The sequence below is a fragment of the Salmo trutta genome, chromosome 16 (genome assembly GCF_901001165.1).
Source record: "Salmo trutta chromosome 16, fSalTru1.1, whole genome shotgun sequence".
In the NCBI taxonomy this organism is placed as follows: Eukaryota; Metazoa; Chordata; class Actinopteri; order Salmoniformes; family Salmonidae; genus Salmo; species Salmo trutta.
Window position 1 is genome coordinate 14,511,369 of NC_042972.1, and position 21,209 is coordinate 14,532,577.

The 21,209-nt window shown below is 39.9% G+C and overlaps 1 protein-coding gene across 2 annotated transcripts in view; it reads left to right on the top strand.

The window, feature by feature from the left end:
* Nucleotides 1-21,209, top strand: part of LOC115150143 (copine-9) — a 138,597-nt gene that overhangs the window by 83,183 nt on the left and 34,205 nt on the right. The window contains exons 9-13 of one of the 2 annotated variants that reach the window (XM_029693107.1): nucleotides 9,592-9,655; nucleotides 17,566-17,669; nucleotides 18,096-18,200; nucleotides 19,087-19,128; nucleotides 20,367-20,478. In XM_029693107.1, the coding sequence (XP_029548967.1) occupies nucleotides 9,592-9,655; nucleotides 17,566-17,669; nucleotides 18,096-18,200; nucleotides 19,087-19,128; nucleotides 20,367-20,478 (427 nt within the window). The remainder of the gene's footprint in view (nucleotides 1-9,591; nucleotides 9,656-17,565; nucleotides 17,670-18,095; nucleotides 18,201-19,086; nucleotides 19,129-20,366; nucleotides 20,479-21,209) is intronic. The other variant, XM_029693108.1, reaches the window with a different exon arrangement.

Below are 21,209 nucleotides of genomic sequence, written 5' to 3' on the forward strand. Positions count from 1 at the left end.
ATTAAATTGCTTTACTTGTTGTATTCAGTCCTGTTCACATCAGTCTCGGTGTGAAAAACCATGACAAGTTTGCTAACAAAACCCCAACGTTGCCCCAAATAATGACTGTTATCTGGGGAAACTAATTTAAATAGATGAAGATATTTTGATGAAATGAAGAGCATGCACTGTATTTTCAAAAAGGCAAATAAAATATTAAAAAATATCATTACACAATAAAGAAAGCGCTTTCAATAACTGTTTTACTCTCCTGAGATGTACAGTGCCTTTAGAAACTATTGCCTTTTTCCAAACTTTGTTGTGCTACAGCCTGAATTTAAAATGGATTCAATTGAGATTTTGTGTCACTGATCTACACACAATACCCCATAATGTCAAAGTGGAATTATGTTTTTAGAAATGTTTACAAATTAATTAAAAATAAAAAGCTGAAATGTCTTGAGTCAATAAGTATTCAACCACTTTGTTATGGCAAGCCTAAATAAGTTCAGGACTTAAAATGTGCTTAACAAGTCACATAATATGTTGCATGGACTCACTCTGTGTGCAATAATAGTGTTTAACATTATTTTGGAATGACAACCTCGTCTCTGTACCCCACACATACAATTATCTTTAAGGTCCCTCAGTCGAGCAGTGAATTTCAAACACAGATTCAACTACAAAGACCAGGGAGGTTTACCGATGCCTCGCAAAGAAGGCCACCTACAGTATTGGTAGATACAGGCGTCCTTACTAACCCAGTTGCCGGAGAGGAAGGAAACCGCTCAGGGATTTCACCATGAGGCCAATGGTGACTTTAAAACAGTTACAGAGTTTAATGGCTGTGATAGGAGAAAACTGAGGATGGATCAACAACATTGTAGCTACTCCACAATACTAACCTAGATGACAGAGTGAAAAGAAGAAAGCCTGTACAGAATACAAATATTCCAAAACATGCATCCTGTTTGCAAAAAGGCACTAAAGTAAAAGTGCAAATAATCTGGCAAAGAAATCAACTTCATGTCCTGAATACAAAGTGTTATGTTTGGGGCAAATCCAATGCAACACATCACTAAGTACCACTCTTCATATTTTCAAGCATGGTGGTGGCTGCTTGTCATCGGCAAGGACTAGGGAGTTTTTTAGGATAAAAATAAATAGAATTGAGCTAAGCACAAGCGAAATCCAAGATGAAAACCTGGTTGTCTGCTTTCCAACAGACACTGAGAAACAAATTCACCTTTCAGCCAAATAGGTCAAATATACACTGGATTTACTTTCCAAGATGACATTAAATGTTCCTGAATAGCCTAGTTACAGTTTTTACTTAATCTATGGCAAGAGTTGAAAATGTCTGTCTAGCAATGATTTTAACAACCAACTTGACATAGCCTGAAGAATTTTTAAAAGAATAATTTGCAAATATTGTACAATCCAGGTGTACAAAGCTCTTAGAGACTTACCCAGAAAGACTCACAGCTGTAATCGCTGCTAAAGGTGATTCTAAACATGTATTTACTCAAATGGTTGAATACTTATGGAACCAAGATATAATAATGTAACATTTTTTATGATAAAAAAAAAATGTTAGAATTATTCATCCCTTTGACATGACAGAGTATTTTGTGTAGATCATTGACAAAAAATGGCAATTAAATCCATTTTAATCCCATCTTGTAACACAACAAAACGTGTAATAAGTCAAGGGGTGTGAATAATTTCTGAAGGCACTGTATAGTATGTATCAGATCAAAGTCTAGTTTTGTAAATTATTTTTGATGAATCCTGTTAGCTACTTTAAAATTGAGATATTCTATTGGTAACTATTTCAAATGTGTTTAGTCAATGGTCATAAATATTGGATGCCTATTTGTAATGAAGGATTTCTCTTCTTCAACTCCCACTGGCTCTAGTCTTTTCATAGAGGACTGAGGGACATGCCCCCATAAACTGAGAATCAAAAGCAAAACCCAGACAAAGACATATATCGTCTTTGGATTCTCACTTCTGAAATAAGTTTTGTTTTGTTACAAAAGTTTAGTTGCTAATTGTTGACCTCAAACATTGGCTTGAGTGATGCCTGTATGGTTCATACACATTTCTGGACAATATTCTGTCCATGTACAGATAGGCACCCCTTTTGGCTCAACAGAAGCCCCAGAGGCAAAGGTTATGTATAGCCTCTAACTTTGTATTCTCCCCCTGTTTAGATGATTGATGGATGGTCAGACAAGAATCAAACCTTACAATCTGTTTCGTGTATGGGCCTGTATTGATTGTGTTGGAGATCTAGTCTACAATCAAGTTCTGGATTATAATGGTTGCAATAGTTCTGTCATGTAAGGACAGGGAATAGGGTAAATGAACTGGTATTATACAACAGTGACAGTCAGGGGTCCCGCCAACGTGCTGTAGCCCAGCTATTTTAACTAAGTACCTGCTGACAGGGTGGGGGAACCCCACTGTAAAGCTGTGGAGGATGAATAAAATACATAACATTCATCTACACAGCAGTTTTAGCAATGCGACTCAGTATGGAGCCTGTGTGTGTGTGTGTGTGTGTGTGTGTGTGTGTGTGTGTGTGTGTGTGTGTGTGTGTGTGTGTGTGTGTGTGTGTGTGTGTGTGTGTGTGTGTGTGTGAGAGAGAGAGAGAGAGAGGGGAACCTCAGCAGGCAGTGGGAGGACAACGGTGTGTGTGCGTGGAGACTGCTGGAAACACACACTTTCACACACACACACTGGCAACTAGAAATGCACTTCACACACTATGACATTCCTGAGTCATTCCACCTCAAAAGGTACAAGACACTCACCATCTCAGATTGTTTGGAAATCGTTTCTGTAGTTAGAAACAGGTGAGATTACAATTCCTGAAACATTATTTTGTTGAAATATTATTTTGATCTCTGAGAAATTAAGCTAATTGATTGCTGCCAAACTGGCCATTTTAGTTAATATGATTCATATAATCTTCAAAAAATATAGTACATAACATCCGATTTGGATCATAGTTCTTCCTAACAATGAGTAAGACATGATGATCCAATAAAATTATACAAAATTATTTTAAAAGAACAACCAGTATACAGTATCAGTTATGTATGTCTGACAAGTAGTATGGAGCTGCTGCTTGGAGTATTGTTTCTTCATCCTTTGTAATGTATTCCCTGGGAATCTGGTGATGGTTTTCTTCCCCTGTTCAGAGAAATAAGCCATTAACTTCTATGGGCTACGTCCCACCCTAGTCAACAGCCAGTGGAATCGCGTGGCCGAAATACAAATACCTAAAAAATGCTTTAACTTCAATTTCTCAAACATATGACTATTTTACACCATTTTAAAGACAAGACTCTCGTTAATCTAACCACATTGTCCGATTTCAAAAAGGCTTTACAGCGAAAGCAAAACATTAGATTATGCCAAAAATAATCACACAGCCATTTTCAAAGCAAGCATATATGTCACAAAAACCAAAACCACAGCTAAATGCAGCACTAACCTTTGATGATCTTCATCAGATGACACTCCTAGGACATTATGTTATACAATACATGCATGTTTTGTTCAATCAAGTTCATATTTATATAAAAAATCAGCTTTTTACATTAGCATGTGATGTTCAGAACTAGCATACCCACCGAAATCTTCCGGCGAATTTACTAAATTACTCATGATAAACGTTCACAAAATACATAACAATTATTTTAAGAATTATAGATACAGAACTCCTTTATGCAAACGCTATGTCAGATTTTAAAATAGCTTTTCGGCGAAAGCACATTTTGCAATATTCTGAGTACATAGCTCGGCTATCACGGCTAGCTATTTTGACACCCACCAAGTTTGGGGCTCACTAAACTCAGAATTACTATTAGAAAAATTGGATTACCTTTGCTGTTCTTCGTCAGAATGCACTCCCAGGACTTCTACTTCAACAACAAATGTTGTTTTGGTTCCAAATAATCCATAGTTATATTCAAATAGCTCCGTTTTGTTTGTTCGTGCGTTCAGGTCACTATCCGAAGGGTGACGCGCGAGCGCATTTCGTGACAAAAAAATTGAAAATATTCCATTACCGTACTTAGAAGCATGTCAAACGTTGTTTAAAATCAATTTTTATGCTATTTTTCTCGTAAAATAGCAGTAATATTCCAACCGGGCAACGTTGTATTCATTCAAAGGCTGAAAGAAAAAAAATGGAGAAGTCTCGTGAACGCGCATCTCAGTCTCACTGTCCCCAGGCTGACCACTTACAAACTCTGCTGCTGTTCTTTGCCCAGAGACAGCAGACACCCCATTCCACTTTCTGGCGGCTTTAGAGAGCCAATGGAAGCCTTAGAAAGTGTCACGTTACAGCACAGATGCTGTATTTTCGATAGAGATGCAACAGAAGGACAACAATTATATGCATTTTCTCGTTTCTGGGCAAGAGTAGTAACCAGTTTAAATTGGGTACGTTTTTTATCCGGCCGTGAGAATACTGCCCCCTAGCCCCAACAGGTTAAAGTCCCTTGCATTCTTGACCATAAATAGGTGTGAAAGTACCAGGTTTTAACCACTAGATGCCGCTGTTCCTGCTACTGCCACCACACCCTTTATCCATTTTGCTGGTCTCTTGTGTTAATTAAATGGAACACAACATTTTCTTTACAACTTTGGGTAGAAAACAAATAGCTTTTCCTCATGATGAAAATAAATAGTGTGGTCAATTGTGTAGTCAAGCCAGTCCTCCATGAAAGCAATTTAGTTTGTCCTTCTCCTAGCAACCTAATGCTTCAATTCCTTGAATAGTCAAAAAAATAGTGGGACTTTTACCGTTAAAGACCATTAGAGACCATAACATTGAAACCATTAGAACTGCTGTAGCCTAATGGTTTGCCTGTTCACCAATCGCCAAGAATGGTAAAACTAATCCAGACCTTTTTTTTAAGGGAATAAACCACAAACAGAGGGGTCGTTTCCTGTACACAAATTATGTGTCTAAGACGTGGACAAACTGAATTGCTTTCATGGAGGGCTTTAATTGTGAGAATGATCACACAATTTATTTTAATCATGAGCAAAAGCAATTGGTTTTCTACCCAAAGTTGCAAAGAAAAGTTAGAAGGAAACTATCACCAGATTCCCAGGGAATACATTACAAAGGTTGAAGAAACAATACTCCAAGCTGCAGCTCCATACTACTTATCAGACATACAGAACTGATATTTTTGGGGGGGATTCCTCATGTCTTACTCATTGTTAGGAAGAATTATAGTCCGAATTGGATGTTTGGTAATGTATTTATGGAAGATAATATGAATCCTATCAAAATGGCCAATTTGGGTGCAATCATATTATATCTCAACAAAATTATGTTTCAAGAATGCTAATCTTATCAGTTTCTATCTACAGAAATGATTTCAGAACAATCTGAGATGGTTGGTGACATGGCTTGCTAAAATGACATTGACGTATTGACTTCAGTCATATTGACCATCTCTATTACCTGCTGTGCTGCAGTTCTACAATATATCCCTGAGATGAAACCAGGGGCGCAACTTTCAATTTTTGTCCCCCCCCAGTTTTATCATTGGAATGTGATACAAAACAAGGCAACTGTGTGATTTAGGACCATGCGGATGCCTCTGAGCGGTCAGGTAGGCTGTTTGGAGTGTTTATCCGACTGGATTTAAAATTTAAAAAAGTGTAAAAGTTATGTCCACCACATTTTTTATCCAAAGTTGCACCCCTGGATGAAACCATTTTCACAAGGCATCAATAGAGACATCCAGCCTTCCAGGTAGTGTTTGAATTGGGCCTGGGGGCGAGAGACTGGCTATGTCTTGATTCTCCTCATTTTTCCAGAAGTGTGCACTTGCAATGGTGGAAAAATCCCACTAGCCAATACTTAAACCAATCCTAAGATTTTAAATCCATGACAGGGAGTGAATATTCAAGTGCACGCTTCGGGAGAGGGGTGAAGAATTGGGACGTGTTGAATGTCAAAGGAAGGTCTCATGTTAACATGCTACATGTGGAAGTCATTAGAAGTCGAGACGCGAGGCAGCTCATATATCATCAACATTAGGGCTTCTTGTTAACGAGGAAGGGTGGAAGGAGGCAAAAAGGATTTCAAAAAATAACAGAGGAAGAAAAAAAATCACGTGAATGAATTATGGTTTGGATGGCTGCTGTCTGAGTTTTTACCTGCCTCTCATCACAATGCCGGCGTGACTGTACTTACAAAGAGGTGGAGGAGGTAGAGGGTGTGTGTGTGTGTGTGTGTGTTTGTTTGTGTGTGTGCGCGTGTGTGTGTATGTGCGGGTTTGTACTTATATGTGCGTCCATGTGTGTTTAACAGAACCAAGGGTGTTAGGGTGTCTTTTCTGACAGCAACCAAATCTGAGTGTGCCCTTGTGAAGTAATCAGGCTGTCACAGTGGCTTAGCAGAGAATACAGAAGACCTGGAATCCTGGGTAGAGAAGTTGCGAGGGCTTTGTAAGCATTGTGGACAGCCTTGTAAAGAGGCTGTCAACCCGACAGGTGTGTGTGTGTGGCAAGAGTATTTACGACAACACCCTTAGATCTCACAGCAAGCGTGTTAATCATCCTATAGCCCCTCTTAGAATATGTATAATGGAATGCCAAGTGGATGGAGAAAATCGTTCGATTACATGATGGATTTGACCGTCTGTCAACTTGTTCTGATTCTGAATGTTGTGTCAACCATTGTTACTCAACAATCTCATGGAAGCAGATTCATGCCAAAATAAATATCAATCAATCAAATATATTTATAAAGCCTTTTTTACATCAGCTGATGTCACAAAGTGCTATACAGAAACCCAGTCTAAAACCCCAAACAGCAAGCAATGCAGATGTAGAAGCACGGTGGCTAGGAAAAACTCCCTAGAAAGGCGGGAACCTAGAAAGAAACCTACAGAGGAACCAGGTTCTGAGGGGTGGCTGTGCCGAGTGGAGATTAGAAGAGTACATGGCCATTAAGGCCAGATTGTTCTTCAAGATGTTCAAATGTTCATAGATGACCAGCAGGGTCAAATAATAATCACAGTGATGTAGAGTGTGCCACAGGTCAGTACCTCAGGAGTAAATCTCAGTTGGCTTTTCATAGCCAAGCATTCAAAGGTCGAGACAGCAGGTGCGGTAGAGAGAGAGAGAATTGAAAACAGCAGGTCCAGGACAAGGTAGTACATCCGGTAAGCAGGTCAGGATTCCATAGCCACAGGCAGAAGACTGGAGCAGCAGCACGACCAGGTGGACTGGGGACAGCCATCAGGTCATCAGTCATCAGGTCAGGTAGTCCTGAGACATGGTCCTAGGGCTCAGGTCCTCTGGGAGGGAGAGAGAGAGAATTAGAGGGATCATATTTAAATTCACTCACGACACCAGATAAGACACGAGAATTACACGAGATATAACAGACTGACCCCCGACACATAGACTATTGCTGCATAGATACTGGAGGCTGAGACGGGGGGGTCAGGGGACACTGTGGCCCCGTCCGACGAGGGATATCAACCAACTTACTACCCTAAGACAAGGCTGAGTATAGCCCACAAAGATCTCCTCCACCGCACGAGCCGGAGGGGGCGCAGAACCGGACAGGAAGATCACGTCAGTGACTCAACACACTCAAGTGACACACCTCCTAGGGACGGCATGGAAGAGCACTAGTAAGCCAGTGACTCAGCCCCTGCAATACTGTCAGAGGCAGAGAATCCCAATGGAGAGAGGGGTGCTGGCCAGGCAGAGACAGCAAGGGCGGTTCGTCGCTCCAGTGCCTTGCCATTCACCTTCGCACCCCTGGGCCCGACTACACTCAGTCATAGGACCTACTGAAGAGATGAGCCTTCAGTTTGCTTTGAAATTCTAGGGACAATAAGGAGGCCTGCGTCTTGTGACCGTACTGTACGTGTAGGTATATACGGCAGGATCAAATCAGAGCGATATGTAGGAGCAAGCCCATGTAATGCTTTGTAGGTTAGCAGTAAAACCTTAAAATCAGCCCTAGCCTTAACAGGAAGCCAGAGGCTAGCACTGGAGTAATATGATAAAATTGTTTGGTTCTAGTCAAGATTCTAGCAGCCGTGTTTAGCACTAACTGAAGTGTATTTAGTGCTTTATCCAGGTAGCCGGAGAGTAGAGCATTGCAGTAGTCTAATCTAGGAGTGACAAAAGTATGAATTAGTTTTTCTTGCATCGTTTTTAGACTAAATGTTTCTGATATTTGCAATGATTCGAAAATGGAAAAAAACTGTCCTTGAAATATTCTTGATATATTCGTCAAAAGAGAGATCAGGGTCCAGAGTAAAGCAGAGGTCCTTCACAGTTTTATTTGAGACGACTGAACAACCTTCAGGATTAATTATCATATCCAACAGCAGATCTCTTTGTTTCTTGGGACTTAGAACTAGCATCTGTTCTGTCTGAGTTTAAAAGTTAAACATTTGCTGCCATCCACTTCCTTATGTCTGAAACACAGGCTTCCAGGGTAGGCAATTTTGGGGCTTCACCATGTTTCATCGAAATGTACAGCTGTGTGCCGTCCGCATAGCAGTGAAAGTTGACATTGTGTTTCCGGATGACATCACCAAGAGGTAGAATATATAGTGAAAACAATAGTTGTCCTAAAACAGAACCTTGAGGAACACCGAAACGTACAATTGATTTGTCAGAGGACAAACCATCCACAGAGACGAACTGAAATCTTGCAGAGCCTTGGTCTGATGCCATTAAAAGGTCAAGCATTGTGAATTGTTTTTCTATATAAATGATCTTCTTGGGAAGAGAAACCTGATGCTTCTATCCTCTCTCTGTCGTTGACACACGTCTAATGAAACTGTTCCCAAACCATGGCTCACAACAAATTGATCAATAGCGATACCAGAAATGTAAAAGCTGCCCCCTTGTTAAATAGGGATTCCCCTCTTAACACTAGCCCATCCAGCCTCTATTTTTCAATCTAATGTCATTATAATTACCCTGATCACCTCATACATCATTTGATAGAAACTCCAATAGGCCCTAAATATAATTGGTCTGCTTGGATTGAATGGTAACCCCTCATCTATGTTCTATGGCTGCGTCCCATATTGCACCATATTCCCTATTTATGGGCTCTATGGGCTCTGGTAAAAAGTAGTGCACTATATAGGGAATAAGGTGCCATTTGGGATTCAGAACATGTGTGGAGGAGGAGAAGAATCTCCCTGGACTGCCCCGGTCTGTTTATATGAAAGATAATTTAATCATCCCAAAATCTGATCTGAGGTCAGGCCTATTCCACTGGGTGTATTATGTGGTGTGCTAATGTGGAGTGATGGGCTGTTTTCTGACCTGTTGATTTGGAGTCTGAAGGTGTGGTAGTAAAGTTATCAGGGTTGACTATTTAGACCACAACTGTTACCATGAGGTGAGCTATAGTCTCGACCTTCCATACCATGTACACATGATTGCGTACAGAGAGGCACACTAATAGATCCATTCCACATGCATTACAATAGCTAATTATGTACACAAATCACCCACACAGGACCCGAAACCAGTACTTATCATTTTTTTGTATTTCTTTCTTTCCTCTCCCTGAACTGTCTGTCTCTCCAGTGGGATCCCAGGAAAGAAGTGTGGGAACATCATATTCACCGCTGAGGAACTGAGTAACTGCAGGGTCAGTAAAACACACGTTGTTTAGTTTATCTCTGGTTATCACATACACACACACACACATTTTGTTCTCAGTGGTGTAAAGTACTTAAGAAGTACTTAAGTAAAAATACTTTAAAATACTACTTAAGTAATTTTTTAGGGTATCTGTATTTTACTTTACTATTTATACTTTTGATACTTTTACTTTTACTTCACTACATTCCTAAAGAAAATAATGTACTTTTTACTCCATACATTTTCCTTGACATCCAAAAGAAATCGTTACATTTTGAATGCTTAGCAGGACAGGAAAATGGTCCAATTCACTCACTTATCAAGAGAACATCCCTGGTCATCCTACTGCCTCTGATCTGGCACACTCACTAAACACACATGCTTTGTTTGTAAGTGATGTCTGAGTGTGGGAGTTGCTTAATGTAAGGAATATGAAACGATTTATAATTGTACTTTTACTTTTGATACTTAAGTATATTTCAGACCAAATACTTTTAGACTTTAACTTTTTTTAAGTAGTATTTTACTTGGTGACTTTCACTTTTACTAGCCATTTTATTTGAAGGTTTCTTTGCTTTTATTCAAGTATGACAGTTGGGTACTTTTTCCAAAACTGTTTGTTCTTCTATCCTCATGGGGACATAAAATTGATTTCCATCCAAAATCATATTTTCCCTAACCCCTTATCCTAACACTAACTCTAACCTTAACGCCTAACCTAAACCTAAACTTGACTCTTAACTCTTAACCCTAACCACTAACCCCTTACCCTAACCCTAATTCTAACCCTACCCCTAATTGTAACCCTAAACCTAATCCCTAAATTTAAAATAGTCTTTGTCCTCATGGGGATGTGGGAAATGTCGCCACGAGGGAGATTGAGATTGTGGGGACTTTAGGTTCCCACAAGGATAGAAGAATTAACACACACACACACAAAGATTTGAGATGGAAATAATGAAAATATAAAAAATAAAAAGGGAACACAGAGCAAGACAATCACAGGTCATATCTCTACTAGGTCATATCTCTACTAGGTCATATCTCTACTAGGTCATATCTCTACTAGGTCATATCTCTACTAGGTCATATCTCTACTTTAGACTAGGTCATATCTCTACTTTAGACTAGGTCATAACTCTACTTTCGACTACCGTAATTTCCGGACTATTAAGCGCACCTGAATGTAAGCCACACCCACTGAATTAAAAAAATATATTATTTGGAACATAAATAAGCCGCACGTCTATAAGCCGCAGGTGCCTACAGGTACATTGAAACAAATTAACTTTACACAGGCTTTAACGAAACACGGCTTGTAACAAAAATAAATAGGCTTTAACGAAACACGGCTTCTAACAAAAAAAATAAAAAATAGCAGTAAGCTTTAGTTGTCTTTTTGCACTGAGTCAATTCCTCACGCAGCTGTTTCCAACGTCTTATCATCGACTCATTAAGACCAAGCTCCCGTGCAGCAGCTCTATTTCCTTTTCCAACAGCCAGATCAATCGCCTTCAACTTGAAAGCTGCATCATATGCATTTCTCTGTGTCTTTGCCATGATGAGGGTGACAAAATGACTACCGTAATCAGAATGCTGGGAAGTTTGAGAGCGCTCGATTTAATCTAAACAGTAAACAAAAACGTTGTTTGACCTTAACCCGTTTGGCAATTTCATTGGTCTAATGAAAGCTTCATGCCGCCAAAAAACTGAGCACTTCACAGAATGTGTTTTTTTGGAAGAAAAAAAATTGAAAGCGGGAAAAATACATATATTAACCGCGTCATTGTTTAAGCCGCGAGGTTCAAAGCCTGGGAAAAAAGTTGCGGCTTATAGTCCGGAATTTACGGTAGGTCATATCTATCTATACTAGATCATATCTATACTAGGTCATATCTGTACTTTAGGCTAGCTCATATCTCTACTATATCATATCTGTACTTTAGGCTAGGTCATATCTCTACTAGATCATATCTCACCTGGGTCATATCTCTACTAGATCATATCTGTACTTTAGGCTAGGTCATATCTCTACTAGATCATATCTCACCTGGGTCATATCTATACTAAGACATATCTCTACTAGATCATATCTATACTAGGTCATATCTCTACTAGATCATATCTCACCTGGGTCATATCTCTACTAGATCATATCTGTACTTTAGGCTAGGTCATATCTCTACTAGATCATATCTCACCTGGGTCATATCTATACTAAGACATATCTGTACTAGATCATATCTGTACTAGATCATATCTGTACTAGATCATATCTCTACTAGATCATATCTCTACTAGATCATATCTCTACTAGATCATATCTCTACTTGATCATATCTATACTAGATCATATCTATACTAGATCATATCTATACTAGGTCATATCTATACTAGATCATATCTATACTAGGTCATATCTATACTAAGGCTTATCTCTACTACATCATATCTATACTAAGACATATCTCTACTAGATCATATCTCTACTAGTTCATATCTATACTAGGTCATATCTATATTTGGTCATATCTCTACTTGGTCATATCTATACTAAGACTTATCTCTACTAGATCATATCTCTACTAGATCATATCTCTACTAGAGCATATCTCTACTAGAGCATATCTCTACTAGTTCATATCTATACTAGAGCATATCTCTACTAGAGCATATCTCTACTAGGTCATACCTCTACTAGGTCATACCTCTACTAGGTCATATCTCTACTAGGTCATATCTCTACTAGGTCATATCTCTACTAGATCATATCTCTACTAGGTCATATCTCTACTAGATCATATCTCTACTAGGTCATGTCTCTGCTAGATCATATCTATACTAGGTCATGTCTATACTAGATCATATCTCTACTAGTTCATACCTATACTAGGTCATATCTCTACTAGATCATATCTCTACTAGGTCATATCTCTACTAGATCATATCTCTACTAGGTCATGTCTCTGCTAGATCATATCTATACTAGGTCATGTCTCTACTAGATCATATCTATACTAGGTCATATCTCTACTAGATCATATCTCTACTAAATCATATCTTTACTAGGTCATATCTGTACTACGGACTAGATCATATCTCTACTAGGTCATATCTGTACTTTAGGCTCGTCATATCTCTACTAGATCATATCTCTACTAAATCATATCTTTAGTAGGTCATATCTGTACTACGGGCTAGATCATATCTCTACTAGGTCATATCTCTACTAGGTCATATCTCTACTAGGTCATATCTGTACTTTAGGCTAGATGCATTCAGCATCATGACAGAATATAAAATCGTGGTAATGTCCCAAAAGGATCGAATTAACTACATAGCAAACTACTTGTGACCAGAACCCTTTGGGCCCCACTATGTAAGGAATAGGGTGCCATTTGGGACACAAGCAGTGAAAGATTATCAGGTAATGCAGACAACAATATTGGAATAAATATACATCCAGACAGTGAACAACAACAGTGACGATTCCACTCATTTATGAAGTATTTATCTCTCTATCTCAAATGTTTTCCTCTTTTTCTTGGTGGGTGAATAATTAGAGACAGGTCATGTTCCGTTATTATGTCTCTCTCTCTCTCTCACACACACACACACACACGGACGGACGGACGGACGGACACACACACACGGACGGACGGACGGACGGACAGAGTTTGACTTCGACTTCCTGGGAATGATTTGTCTAATGAATGAGGAGAAAACAGATGAATACCCATTGAGATGAAGTATTATTCTCATTCCATCTCTATTGGGGGTATTGAGATTGGGCTCTGAAAACTTGTGAATGCATAGTTAAGTTCTGTATCATCAAACATAGAGAATATAGTAAAGTGTATCGTTCATTTCGGAGAGAAAGGAATGGGCATGCTGCGTGCTAGATGAAATGTTGTGTTTACTCTGCTACCTCACCCAGATCTCTGAAAGGTGTGATTTCCACAGGATGTCAGGCTCATAAAAATGTTGTTACTAAAACGGTAATACCCATTCAAGTCAATGTTCTGTGATGTTCTATCTATTCTATTTATATGGTTGAGCTGCTCCTCCTCGGTAGAGTCTTTTGTTTTGGCTTTCTCAGAGGTTGCCCTGTGAAATATGATATGTATGTTAACAGCATACTTGTTAAAGGTGCAAATGCAGAAATCGCTCTGACATTTCCTGATTGCTAAAATTCTAATAGTTTGCCTAATTTCAGTTAGTGACAAAACAAGCAGTGTAGAGAATTTATTGTACCGTCTAAACCGTTGTGAAATATCTTTTCAATAACCAAAACGATATTATTTTCAGCTTAATTCAACACCGGTGTACAAAACTGAAAGTAAAAGATGCAAAAACAAAACTTAAGAGTGAAAAGCATAGAAATAGCACACAGAACATATTTTCCGCTACTTAGACTTGCTTTCAATGAGAATGACAGATTTATAACTCACATTTCTACATGCTTTGGTCGGGTCGCCCAAAAGGTTACTTAAAACCTGTTTAGGATCGGGGGCAGTATTTTCACGGCTGATTTAAACTGGTTACTACTCTTGCCCAGAAACGAGAATATGTGTATTATTAGTATATTTGGATAGAAAACACTCTGACGGTTCTAAAACTGTTTGAATGGTGTCTGTGAGTATAACAGAACTCATATGGCAGGCAAAAACCTGAGAAAATTCCAAGCAGGAAGTGGAAAGTCTGAGAATTGTAGTTCTTCTTTTGATTCTCTATCGAAACTACAGTATCTGTGGGGTTACATTGCACTTTCTAAGGCTTCCATTCTAAAGCCTTCAGAAAGTGGATTGAGCCTTCTCCTGTCTCTGGGCAGAGTATAGGAGCTCAGTTACTGAGTGGTCTGCCTGAGGACAAAGGGATTGGATATGCGCGTTCCCGCGAGCACGCTGTTTTTTCTTTTTCTCCTTGAATGAATACACTATTGTCCGGTTGGAATATTATTGCAATTTTCCGATAAAAATACCATAAAAATTGATTTTAAACATCGTTTGACATGCTTCTAAGTACGGTAATGGAACATTTTGACTTTTTGTGTCTCGAAATGCGCTCGCACGTTACCTTTTGAATAGTGACCTGAACGCACGAACAAAACGGGGGTATTTGGACATAAATATGGATTATTTGGAACAAAAGCATTTCTTGTGGAAGTAGCAGTCCTGGGAGTGCATTCTGACAAAGATCAGCAAAGGTAATACAATATTTCTAATACTAATTCAGAGTTTATGTTGCCCCGAACTGAATAGCTCGCTGTGATGGCGAGCTATGTACTCAGAATATTGAAAAATGTGCTTTCACCGCAAAGCTATTTTAAAATCTGACAAAGCGATTGCATAAAGGAGTTCTGTATCTATAATTCTTAAAATAATTGTTATGTATTTTGTCAACGTTTATGATGAGTATTTTTGTAAATTCACCGGCAGTTTTCGGTGGGAATACATTTTCTGAACATCAAGCGCCAATGTAAAAAGCTGTTTTTGGATATAAATATGAACTTGATTGAACAAAACATATATGTATTGTATAACATAATGTCCTAGGAGTGTCATCTGATGAAGATCATCAAAGGTTAGTGCTTCATTTAGCTGTGTTTTGGGTTTTATTGACATATATGCTTGCTTGGAAAATGGCTGTGTGGTTAATTTGGTCTATGTACTCTCCTAACATAATCTAATGTTTTGCTTTCGCTGTAAAGCCTTTTTGAAATCGGATAATGCGGTTAGATTAACGAGAGTCTTATGTTTAAAATGGTGTAAAATAGTTGATTGTTTGAGAAAATTGAATTGTGGTATTTTAGTTGTTTTTGTATTTCGCGGCATGCGATTCCATTGGCTGTTGGCTAGGGGTTCTGCAGGCGGAACGGGGTTCCGCCAGCGGAACGTCTGACCACAACAGGTTAATGCAGCTTTAGCTTACAATTTTCAGTGACTTTTACCATTACATTTATTGGTACTCTTTATCTTATTACATGGTTACTAATGGGCTTGAAAAAAGAACACCTGTACCATTTTCAGATATAGAGTTGAAATGTATTACATTTGAGTTTGTATCCCAATATTACACTTTATATACATCACAGAAGACTGAAATATAACAAAACCCTTTGACATAGAAACACTGGATTTTCTGCAGGTTTTTTTAAATAATGTTTGTTATTATCAAATTAAGAAAAATATGAATAATATTCCACCCTTGAGGCCACTAGAGGGCGATTTGGTGATTTGACTGCAGAAAAGGGCTATAGTACTGTGATAGAAGTGCGTTGACTTGTTGCTGAATCCAACCTGTCAACCCCTAAACCATTTCCAAACAAGAATCAACCTTTATCATAAACACTTGGTTAGAAAAATAGTTAAAAGCAAAATCTTTATATTTGAATATGTTAAAATAGGTTTTTGGAAATGTTTCCTAATTTATTACAATTAAAAACAGAAAAACCTTATTTATAAATATTCAGACCATTTGCTATGAGACTCGAAATTGAGCTCAGGTGCATCCTGTTTCCATTGATCATCCTTGAGATGTTTCTACAACTTGATTGGAGTCCACTTGTGGTAAATTCAATTGATTGGATATGATTTGGAAAGGCACACACCTGTCTATATGAGTTCCCTTCAGTTGACAGTGCATGTCAGAGACAGGATTGTGTCGTGGCACAGATCTGGGGAAGGGTACCAAAACATTTCTGCAGCATTGAAGGTCCCCGATGACACAGTGCCCTCCATCATTCTTAAATGGGAGAAGTTTGGAACCACCAAGACTTCCTAGAACTGGCTGCCTGGCCAAACTGATCAATCGGAGGAGAAGGGCCTTGGTCAGAGAGGTGACCAAGAACCTGATGGTCACTCTTACAGAGCACCAGAGTTCCTCTGTGGAGATGGGAGAACCTTCCAGAAGGATAACCATCTTTGCAGCACTCCACCAATCAGGCCTTTATGGTAGAGTGGCCAGATGGAATCCACTCCTCAGTTAAAGGCACGTGACAGCCCGCTTGGAGTTTGCCAAAAGTCACTTAAAGGACTCTCAGACCATGAGAAACAAGATTCTCTAGTTGATGAAACCAAGATTGAACTCTTTGGCCTGAATTGCAAGCGTCACATCAGGAGGAAACCTGGCACCATCCCTACGGTGAAGCATGGTGATGGCAGTATCATGCTGTGGGGATGTTTTTCAGCGGCAGGGACTGGGAGACTAGCCAGGATTGAGGGAAAGATGAATGGAGCAAAGTACAGAGAGATCCTTGATGAAACCTACTCCAGAGCGCTCAGGACATCAAACTTGGGCGAAGGTTCACCTTCCAACAGGACAACAACCCTAAGCACACAGCCAAGACCATGCAGGAATGGCTTCGGGACAAGACTCTGAATGTCCTTGAGTGGCCCAGCCAGAGCCCAGACTTGAAACCGATCTAACATCTCTGGAGAGACCTGAAAATAGCTGTGCAGCGAAGCTCCTCATCCAACCTGACAGAGCTTAAGATGATCTACTGAGAAGAATGGGAGAAACGCTTGAAGCGTCATACCCAAGAAGACTCGAGGCCGTAATTGCTTACTAAGGTTCTTCAACAAAGTACTGAGTAAAGGGTCTGAATACTTATGTACATTTTTTTTATTTCAGTATTTTATATATAAAAAAATAATTTGCTAAAAAATCTAGAAACCCGTTTTTGCTTTGTCATTATGGGGTATTGTGTGTAGATTGAGGCGGGTAAAAATGTAATCAATTTTTAGAATAAGGCTGTAACGTAACAAAATGTGGAAAAATCAAGGGGTCTGAATACTTTGTGAATGCTCTGTAAGTATTCACACCGTGAGTTAAAACTTTATAGAAGCACATTTGGCGGCGATTAATACCTCCTTGGTTTAATGTTTAGACTTGTCTGAGGCTTGTCTTTTCTTTCAGGACATTGCCACTATGCAGTTGTGTGCCAACAAGCTGGACAAAAAAGACTTCTTCGGCAAGTCAGACCCCTTCCTGGTATTCTACCGCAGCAATGAAGACGGAACGTGAGTGTGTGTGTTTATGTGTGTGTGGTGGGCATGCGTGTGTATCAAGATGAGTTAACTGCCCACATCGTCTGTTATGTATCACATCTGTCAAAATTTGATTTTGGAGAGAACAACGCATTCATTTTCTTGGTGTTTGTGGTTGATACCTCTATGCTTTGTGTGTGCTGTGTACCCACTTCATAGACGTTCAAAATTAGTGTCTCGTTTGCCATCACTGGCATCAGGAATTTCTTCGGGTCCATACAAATATAATTACTAGAAGGGGGGGGGGGAAGCCCCTCAGACCCTGTGCATTCGACTGTACCCTTATAAGTCATTCTATTTCTGTTGGTTCACCATATTCTTTGGTATTTCTGGTTAATACCTTTCCATCCCTGTACAGTATTTGTAGTCAGAGCTCCTTGTGTTTGCTGTGTACTGTAGGTTCACCATCTGCCATAAGACAGAGGTGATAAAGAATACACTGAACCCTGTTTGGCAGCCCTTCACCATCCCCGTACGAGCCCTCTGTAACGGAGACTATGATAGGTGAGTGACACACAGACAGCCAACAGCATAGGTCAAAAGTCACTTAGCCCCCAGGGCAAAGAGATGACCACATTAGCTATTTTGGGGAATTTCAGCAGAAGCTTTCATCCAAAGCAACCTAATAAATTATAAATATTTATTTATTTCATTGTGCTTTCCATTACAGAGAGAATCTCAAAGCGCTGGTAAAGAATACAAAAAACAAGCAATGTAAAAATGAGAATAAGCTACAGCAGTATATTCTCCAGTATGGTCCATGCCAGAATCAAACTCTGATGTTGCCAGCACCTTGCTAGCTGAGCCATTGGCAAGACTGTGGGACTAAGTCCTGTCTGCCCTCAATACTGAGGACTATGGAATGTTGCTGTAGCATGATGTACTACAGAGCTCTGTGGTGGTCAGAATAATGCCAGCAGTCGGCCATATTGTCTCAGAGGCCAGCACTGGTGTTATTGGGACCAACATGGAGGTTCCACGATGTTTCGTTTATCTCGGGTTATCAAACACACACACACACACTATTACTTTGGAATGTATTGCTAGTGGATACAGCTTTTGATATCCTTGTGAATTGTGATTCATACAAATGAATCATATTATATTGTTAATTAATTCAATGAACAGTATATTGTTTTCTATTTACATAATACGTTTGACTGGGTAAATCCTTTAAGGAGAGTGAAAATGCATCTGTGTGACCATTTCAGAATAATGTTTGAACAATTCTTCATAGTTGGTGGGTGATCTACTGTATGCCTCATATATCACTGACTTGGAACACACACACGCGCGCACACACACACACACACACACACACACACACACATGCACACACACACACCTCTCTGTGATTCTCATCTTTCTCTCTTATCTTCCCTCTCTCCAGGACGGTCAAGGTGGATGTGTATGATTGGGACCGGAATGGAAGGTAATTTTCTCTGTCTACTCTCTCTCTCTCTCTATTCTGTCTCTCTCTCCCTCCCTACATCTCTCTCTCTCTCTATTCTCTCTTCCACCCCCCCCTCGTTTCATCCTTCATCCATTTCATTTACCATCTCCAGAGAGCCTCAGACGCTCCAAATCTCCCTCAAATGTCATCCCTCGTTCTTTCTCTGGAGGGGAATCTCAAAAAGGGGGACTCTATCTCATAAGTTTCCGGTTTAGGGTTAGCACACACAACCACAAATCACTGACTGGAACTTTAAAAAGTCAGATGTGATATCAGAATGGAGAGTGTTCATATCACTCTCTCCCTCCCTCTATCTCTCTTCCTCTCTTCCTCCCTCCCTCCATCTCTCTGTCCCCTTCTTTATGAAAGGGAATATGAGTGTTGACCTCCCTCCCTCCCTCCATTTCTCTGTTCCTTCTTTATGGGGGAAATGTGAGTGTTGACCTCCCTCCCTCTCTCCCTCCATTTCTCTGTTCCTTCTTTATGGGGGAAATGTGAGTGTTGACCTCCCTCCCTCTCTCCCTCCATTTCTCTGTTCCTTCTTTATGGGGGAAATATGAGTGTTGACCTCCCTCCATCTCTCCCTACCTTTATCTCCATCCATCTCTTCCTTCATCTCCCTCCATCTCTCCCTCCCTCTCTCCCCCTCACTCCATCTCTCTGTTCCCTTTTTCATGAAAGGGAATATGAGTGTTGACCTCCTCCCTCCTTACATATCTCCCTCCATCCCTCTCTCCCTTCCTCTCTCCCTCCATCCCTCTCTCCCTTCCTCTCTCCCTCCATCCCTCTCTCCCTTCCTCTCTCCCTCCATATCTCCCTTCCTCTCTCCCTCCATATCTCCCTTCCTCTCTCCCTCCATATCTCCCTCCCTCTCTCCCTTCCTCTCTCCCTTCCTCTCTCCCTCCATCGCTCCCTCCCTCTCTCCTTCCCTCTCTCCCTCCATATCTCCCTCCCTCCCTCTCTCCCTCCCTCTCTCCCTCCATCTCTGTCCTCTTTTTTATTAAGGGAATGGGAGTGTAGACTGCCTCCCTCCCTCCCTCCATCTCTCTGTCCTCTTTCCCTTCCTTCTTCACTGATGGTGGCTACTGATGGGGCTTCCTCTCTAAATAGGACATGTCGATTGAAAGCAGGCATGTCCTATTTGGCTTTAGGTGCTGATATTTAGATGAAGAAGAGGGGCTGGGGTTGGTGTTTCCTTCAGTATGGTACTCTTTCAGATGCTGCAGGTGTTACTCTCGCAACTATTCCCACAGTCATGACTTCATTGGCGAGTTCACCACCAGCTACAGAGAATTCTCCAGAGGCCAGAGCCAGTTCAACGTCTATGAGGTAAAAAAAAGAACAGGGAACACTTACAGCCTGCAACACTTAAGCATGTATCCTAGTGAGCACAAGACGTTGAAAAATATTTTCAACTGAAAAATATATATATATATTTTTTTAACCTTTATAAAAAGGTTTATATTATGTCTCTCTATGTAGGACATTTTCTCTATGTAGGACATTTTCAACTATTTCTGCACTATGCAGAAATAGCTCCGCCATTTCCTGGTTGCAAAAAATTATAATAGTTTGCCTAATTTCAGTTTGTGACAAAACAAGCAAGTATGTTTTAGAGAGTCATTGTACCATCTAATATATTTTCCATAACCAAAAATGTTAGATTTTCAGCTGTTTGAAGCTTGTGCATAAAACCAAAAGTAAAAGATGCAAAAACAAAACTTAAGAATGGGAAGCATAGAAATAGTGCACATACTACAGCTTTACTGCTTCTTAGACTTGCTTTCAATGAGAATGACATATCTATTTTTTTATTCTACCTTAGTTTTAACTAGGCAAGTCAGTTAAGGAAAAAAATATTTTCAATGACGGCCTAGGAACAGTGGGTTAACCGCCTTGTTCAGGGGCCGAACAACAGATTTTTATCTTGTCAGATCAGGGATTCGATCTTGCAACCTTTTGATTACTAGTCCAATGCTCTAACCACTAGGCTACCTGCCACCCCAATAACTCACATCTATAACTCACATTTCTATGTGAATTTGGTTGGGTCGCCAAAA